This window comes from Pseudoliparis swirei, chromosome 24 (genome assembly GCF_029220125.1).
Source record: "Pseudoliparis swirei isolate HS2019 ecotype Mariana Trench chromosome 24, NWPU_hadal_v1, whole genome shotgun sequence".
NCBI lineage: Eukaryota > Metazoa > Chordata > Actinopteri > Perciformes > Liparidae > Pseudoliparis > Pseudoliparis swirei.
Window position 1 is genome coordinate 28,882,068 of NC_079411.1, and position 7,500 is coordinate 28,889,567.

At 52.0% G+C, this 7,500-nt stretch overlaps 1 protein-coding gene across 2 annotated transcripts in view; it reads left to right on the plus strand.

The window, feature by feature from the left end:
* The window catches only part of rptor (regulatory associated protein of MTOR, complex 1), a 140,991-nt gene that overhangs the window by 127,457 nt on the left and 6,034 nt on the right, over window positions 1-7,500 (plus strand). For both annotated transcript variants that reach the window (XM_056410150.1, XM_056410151.1), the window contains exons 30-32: window positions 513-560; window positions 3,463-3,569; window positions 4,823-4,950. In XM_056410150.1, coding sequence (XP_056266125.1) covers window positions 513-560; window positions 3,463-3,569; window positions 4,823-4,950 — 283 coding nt within the window. The remainder of the gene's footprint in view (window positions 1-512; window positions 561-3,462; window positions 3,570-4,822; window positions 4,951-7,500) is intronic.

Sequence of the window (7,500 nt, forward strand, 5' to 3'; positions counted from 1 at the left end):
TGCTTTCTGACGCTTTGTGTTTTACTTCTTGCTGAAGAAGGCGAGCGATCAGTTTCCTCTTTGTCGAACAACAGATCTCATTTTGTGTGACCGATTTAATGGATCTATCACACACACACACACACACACACACAGACACACACACACACACACACACCTTTAACCTAGTTGAATTATGTCACCTTCACACAATCCTCCACGCTGGCCGCTTCACGCTGCCGTGGAGACGGGATCAGAGCTCGGGATGCAGCGGCCGCCGCTCGCCCTCGCCTCGCTCGCCCTCGCCTCGCTCGCCCTCAGCTCGCCCTCGCCTCGCTCGCCCTCTGATCTCCACATATTGCTGTTCATGATTGGGGAGAGAAGAGCCGCCTGTGCATCCCCTCTGCGTGTGAAGTACACTCATCAAGTCTGTTAAGTGTGCACCGGGGGGTCCTGTGCTAATGTGTCGCTTGTATTCTTGCCCTCCTTCCTTCCTTCCTGCCCTCCTCCTCCCCCCTTCCCTCTGCTCCCAGGCCTGGCCAGAAGGGTCTCCATCTATCTGGACCGGAGTAAGCAAGGAGGTGAGTGACGCCTTCATCTTCTTCACTCCCTCACGTCCAGAGCTCTGAGGAGCCGTGAGCCTCTCTCTCCCTCCGTCATCTCTCCGTTGTTGCTCCATCCCTTCATCCCACAGTGTTAGACGTGGGCGTGTCGTTCCTGTGGCTAACGCTCCGCCCCCATTAGACCCGAGCCGAGCGGTGATGACGGGGCGAAGGTTTCTCTCAAGTCCTCGACCACAACGTCAGACTTGTTTGTGTTTTTCTAACTTTGTGTTTTCACCTTTAATTTAAAAAAAGGAAAAGAGGCTTTTGGGGAAGCGATGACGTCATCACACCGTATTCAGCACACGTCAACTTAGTGATGTAAAAGTGACGAGACGGGAAGTTAATGATGAGTCGCTGGCTTCAGGAGTCGCTCACGGTGATGTCGTAGTTCTTCTTTTCCTCCTTCTTCTGCTCATTCTTCTCGTTCTTCTCCTTCTTCTCATTCTTCAACTTTTCTTCTTCTTTTCCTCCTTCTCATTCTTCTCGTTCTTCAACTTTTCTTCTTCTTTTCCTCCTTCTCATTCTTCTTGTTCTCGTTCTTCTCTTACTCCTCCTCCTTCTACTTCTTATTTATCTTCTTCTCCTTCTTCTGCTTCTTCCTGTTCCACTTCTTCTCTTCCTCCTTCTTCGTTTTCATCTTCTTCTTGTTCTTCTTTTACTTCTTCTTGTTCTTCTTCTTCTTCTGTGTTTTAGATTTTGTAAAGACTGAAAGAAAACCCGGACTCTTTAAACTCCGACTGCAGCCTCCTGCCTAGTTACGGTTGCTATGCTGTTATTGCACACGATCCCCGTTTGGGGGGCGATCGTCAGTTGCAGAGAAAATTAGCAATTTGGCTTTTATCCAAATCCACGCTCGTTTAACGAAGGATGAATCGGCTTTTCTCTTCAAACGGACGGCGCGCCAACAGCTCGACGGCCTCGCTCCGGTTTAAAGAGACGTCATCCGTCCCTAAAGTTTCCATAATTGGATGCGAGTCGGCGCCGTGTGGTTTTAATTGGCTCGGAGCCACCCGGTCCGTCTCACCTGGAGGAACTCTGCACAGAGCGGCGAGCCCAGAGTCCGTCTCCTGGAGTGTGGATCCCCGTGTTTGAGCTTGTGTTCTCATCAATGAGGATGCAGAGGACGACGTCTTCTCTAGAGAGAAAGAGGAGTGGAACCACAGAACACATCAAGAGTTCTTAAAGGAGGTTAGAAGGTTATCTACCTTAAAAGTAGATTTATGTCCTCCGCTTCTGAGATTCATGGGTTAGGGTGCAATACCACGACTGACCACCACATGTGACTCTAGCTCCGCCTCTGAGGTGGTGAGACGAGCAGCTCGTTGCTCCGCCTCCTCGCATCTCTATCCTCGAGCTCTATTGATCTCCGTGTGGGTCCCCGAGGCCGGCTCTGGGCCCACAGAGGTTCTCCGGTTCCTACAGAGGTTCTCCGGTTCCCGAAGCTGAGCCGAGTGTTGGCCGTCTGAACACAAGTGGACCCAAGAGGGGTTTGAGGGGGCAGCTCAGTGAGCGCTGACCCCCCTGAGGTTCTGATTGGAGTTAGAGAGCAGAGAAGGAAAGAAAAAGTGATGAAGAGTTGTGAGGAAGTGAGTTTGGGCTGGTTGGAGAGCCAGAGAGGAAGTACCATGACCCCCTGACCTCTAGGGGGCCGTGAGCCTCCGGGTTACTGTCAGTCTGTTGGTGCCACAGAACCACAGAACCACAGAGCCACAGAACCACAGAGCCACAGAGCCACAGAACCACAGAACCACAGAGCCACAGAACCACAGAACCACAGAGCCACAGAACCACAGAGCCACAGAACCACAGAGCCACAGAGCCACAGAGCCACAGAACCACAGAACCACAGAGCCACAGAGCCACAGAACCACAGAACCACAGAGCCACAGAACCACAGAGCCACAGAACCACAGAGCCACAGAACCACAGAACCACAGAGCCACAGAACCACAGAGCACTTCTCAGACCAGTGAACCTGCACCGTCTTCATCAAGTCTAGTTCAGACCTTCAATATTTCAGAAGCAGCCCGAGGCAACGTGAACAGGTGGCAGCAGCGCGGATGTTTACTCATGCTCTTTATTATTATGGGATGTCCCATGGGGACATGAGGACGGGTCAAATCCGAACAACGGTTCTGGTCTCTGTCGAGGAGATGCAGGAACATCTTCCTTCTCCTCTCGGCGTAACCCAGATCTCCTCGTCACAGAGCTGCCGGCTTCAAAGGGAAAGCCTCCTCCTCCTCCTCCTCCTCCTCCCCCTCCTCCTCCTCCTTGAGATGAGCATCAAGCGACTGACTGTCGTCCTGTGAAGATGTTTTCCCGCGTTGCGCCGTCTGAGCGCGATGACGTCGCTGTGAAGGATGTGAACACCCCCCCCCCCCCTCCTGACAGCCTAAGCCAAGTCTCGCAGTGGAAAGCCCCACGAGGAGGAGGAGGAGGAGGAGGAGGAGGAGGAGGAGGAGGAGGAGGAGGAGGAGGAGGAGGAGGAGGAGATTCTCTCTAGTGAAAGGAGCCAATTAGGATGGAGAGACTTGTGGGTAAAGGAGGAGGAGAGTGGGTGGCATGAGGTGGGTGAGCTGGAGAGGAGGAGACTAAGAGAGGAGGAGGATGAAAGGGAGGAGGTGCAGCAGGGCATGATGCATTTGAGGGGAGAGGAGGAGGAGGCGGCGGCTCCTGTAGCGCTGCAGGTAGAAGCATGCAGTACCATATACTGGCCACTAGGCCTTGGATAAATACAGTTTTGAGTTCTTTTAGTGCACTTGTTTTTTGTTGTTTTATTTGAAGGACATGACGTCTAATAAGAGTTATTTCTATAGACTTCTATACAACCAGAGGAGACAGCCCTGGTGTGTGTTCATGCTCATGTGTGTGTCTGCAGGAGCCGGCATGGTGGTGGACTGGGAGCAGGAGACGGGGCTCCTCATGACGTCGGGAGACGTCCGGGTCGTGAGGATCTGGGACATCGACCGGGAGATGAAGGTCCAGGTACGGTACCCCCCTGACCCCCAGAGTGGTTCACGTCTTTCTCTTTGAGGCATCAATCCTGTAAAAAGTAAAGAACACTTTGAGCTTTTCTTGCTTCTCGTTCCTCCACATTGAAAAGTGTTTAAAGTTTGAGGCTCTGGTTCCAGAACATTCCTGAGATATAAGACATAGAGTTGAGTCTCTACTGAACCAAACCATGAAACCTGCAGGATGTTCAGAGGATGTGACCCTAGAGATGAAGGAAGAGGGTCTTAAGGGGTCTTTGAGGGGTCTGTAAGGGTCTTTAAGGATCTTAGGGGGTCTGTAAGGGTCTTTATGGGTCTTTAAGGGTCTTAAGGGGTCTTTATGGGGTCTGTCAAGGTCTTTAAGGATCTTTAAGGATCTTAGGGGGTCATTATGGGGTCTTTAAGGATCTTAGGGGGTCTGTGAGGGTCTTATGGGGTCTTTATGGGGTCTTTAAGGATCTTAGGGGGTCTGTGAGGGTCTTAAGGGGTCATTATGGGGTCTTTAAGGATCTTAGGGGGTCTTAAGGGATCTTATGGGGTCTTTAAGGATCTTAGGGGGTCTGTAAGGGTCTTTAAGGGTCTTAGGGGGTCTGTAAGGGTCTTAATGGGTCTTTAAGGGTCTTAAGGGGTCTTTATGGGGTCTGTCAAGGTCTTTAAGGGTCTTTAAGGATCTTAGGGGGTCATTATGGGGTCTTTAAGGATCTTAGGGGGTCTGTGAGGGTCTTAAGGGGTCATTATGGGGTCTTTAAGGATCTTAGGGGGTCTTAAGGGATCTTATGGGGTCTTTAAGGATCTTAGGGGGTCTGTAAGGGTCTTAAGGGGTCATTATGGGGTCTTTAAGGATCTTAGGGGGTCTGTAAGGGTCTTAAGGGGTCTTTAAGGATCTTAGGGGGTCTGTAAGGGTCTTAATGGGTCTTATGGGGTCTTTAAGGGGTCTTCAACATTATCAGAGTAAAAGTGCCACAGTGGCATTTTTGCACTAAAGGGCGGAGTCTCACTTTATTACCATGAATAATAAATGATGAACACGGAGACGTGAATAAATCATGAGATCATCACGACTCATCGTCCAGAGACTCGTTGTTGTTTTAGGACAACAATGGAAGTTCCTCGTGTGTGTGTGTGTGTGTGTGTGTGTGTGTGTGTGTGTGTGTGTGTGTGTGTGTGTGTGTGTGTGTGTGTGTGTGTGTGTGTGTGTGTGTGTGTGTGTGTGTGTGTGTGTGTGTGTGTGTGTGTGTGTGTGTCCAGGACATCCCCACCGGCGCTGACTCCTGTGTGACGAGTCTCTCTTGTGATTCTCGTCGCTCGCTCGTCGTCGCCGGCCTCGGGGACGGGTCGGTGCGCGTGTTCGACCGGAGGATGGGTCCCAACGAGTGGTGAGCGATGACATCGTGCTATAACTGACATCGTGCTATAACTATGACATTGTGTTATAACTATGACATCATGCTATAACTATGACATCGTGCTATAACTATGACATCATGCTATAACTATGACATCGTGTTATAACTATGACATCGTGCTATAACTATGACATCGTGCTATAACTATGACATCATGCTATAACTATGACATCGTGCTATAACTATGACATTGTGCTATAACTATGACATCGTGCTATAACTATGACATCATGCTATAACTATGACATCGTGCTATAACTATGACATCGTGCTATAACTATGACATCGTGCTATAACTATGACATCGTGTTATAACTATGACATCGTGCTATAACTATGACATCGTGCTATAACTATGACATTGTGTTATAACTATGACATCGTGCTATAACTATGACATCGTGCTATAACTATGACATCATGCTATAACTATGACATCGTGCTATAACTATGACATCGTGTTATAACTATGACATCGTGTTATAACTATGACATCGTGTTATAACTATGACATCGTGCTATAACTATGACATCGTGTTATAACTATGACATCGTGCTATAACTATGACATCGTGTTATAACTATGACATCGTGCTATAACTATGACGTCGTGTTATGACGATGACATCGTGCTTATTATTGATTAACTATTAATGAACAGTTTAATGTGTTTTACCGTCCCACGTTATTTAAATACCCGGTAGAACCATAACCCCTCGTGGCCCTCATGGTCCCTCATGGTCCCTCATGGCCCTCGTGGTCCCTCGTGGCCCTCATGGGCCCTCGCGGTCCCTCGTGGTCCCTCGCGGTCCCTCATGGTCCCTCATTGTCCCTCGTGGTCCCTCGTGGTCCCTCGTGGTCCCTCGTGGTCCCTCGTGGTCCCTCGTGGTCCCTCGTGGTCCCTCGTGGTCCCTCATGGTCCCTCGTGGTCCCTCATGGTCCCTCGCGGTCCCTCGTGGTCCCTCATGGTCCCTCGCGGTCCCTCGTGGTCCCTCGTGGTCCCTCATGGTCCCTCGTGGTCCCTCGTGGTCCCTCATGGGCCCTCATGGCCCCTCGTGGCCCTCATGGTCCCTTGTGGTCCTCATGGGCCCTCGCGGTCCCTCGTGGCCCTCATGGTCCCTCGTGGTCCTCATGGGCCCTCGCGGTCCCTCGTGGCCCTCGTGGTCCTCGTGGTCCCTCGTGGTCCCTCGTGGCCCTCATGGTCCTCGTGGCCCTCGTGGTCCCTCGTGGCCCTCATGGTCCCTCGTGGTCCCTCGTGGCCCTCATGGTCCCTCGTGGTCCCTCGTGGCCCTCATGGTCCCTCGTGGCCCTCCTGGCCCTCGTGGCCCTCGTGGCCCTCGTGGCCCTCCTGGCCCTCGTGGCCCTCCTGGCCCTCGTGGCCCTCGTGGCCCTCGTGGCCCTCATGGTCCCTCGTGGTCCTCATGGGCCCTTGCGGTCCCTCGTGGCCCTCATGGTCCTCGTGGTCCCTCATGGCCCTCATGGTCCCTCGTGGCCCTCATGGTCCCTCGTGGCCCTCGCGGTCCCTCGTGGCCCTCGCGGTCCCTCGTGGCCCTCGCCGTCCCTCATGGTCCCTCGCCGGCCCTCATGGTCCTCGTGGGCCCTCGTGGCCTTTGTGGTCCCTCGTGGCCCTCGCCGTCCCTCGTGGCCCTCGTGGCCTTTGTGGTCCCTCGTGGCCCTCGCCGTCCCTCGTGGCCCCGCCCCCTGAACAATACCAGAGACGCGTTCCGATTTATTATTTTGTTCACCTGGCCCGCTGCCGTTGAGATTGCAGTGAGACGCGGAGAAAATGTGGAGTGGTGCTCTTTGCAATAGAACATCTTTGATGGACGTGTCGCGTCTCGGCCAATCAGCGTTCAGATGTCCACAGCGCTTGGGAAGTTAGGTTAGCTTGAATGTTAGTCCGCTACATCTGCTGCTGTCACGCTGCATGGTGTAGCGATACTAACAAAGTACCCGTACGTTAAAAACGATGTGATTTAGCATATTTTTAGTGTCGATACTTCATTAAAAGAGCGATCAGAGCTGCTCCGCTAAATGCCGTCTGCATGCGCAGCGCTCACAGCGTGATGCGCGCCCGCCCCCCCCCCCGGCTGGCCCTCCAGCAGACAAGGGAAACGTTATGTGGCCCTCTCAAGAAAAAGTTTGGGGACCCCTGCTCATGAATCTTGAGTTAATTTAATAGCCGTGACTCGGAGGTTCTCCTCCTCTGAGAGGAGGCGGCACCCAAAGGTGTCGGTGCAACGCTCTTTGTTTTGTTTACAAATGGTTTCTTTTACAACCTGAAATGACTTTGTTGTTGTTGTAAATTCATGTTTGTCCGATAAAGAAAAGGAGATTAAAAGCACTTCCTGTCAAACCTGCAGTCAGGATGCAGTTGATCAAGTGTAATGGTGCATTGTGGGTAATTCATCTCTAAAAAGGGGTTTTTGCTTTGGGCTCTAAAGCCATTCCGCCTCCAGTCATGGCTCCGTGCTGCCCCCCAGTGGCCGTTCGCTGGTACTACAAGCAGAACGGGAGATT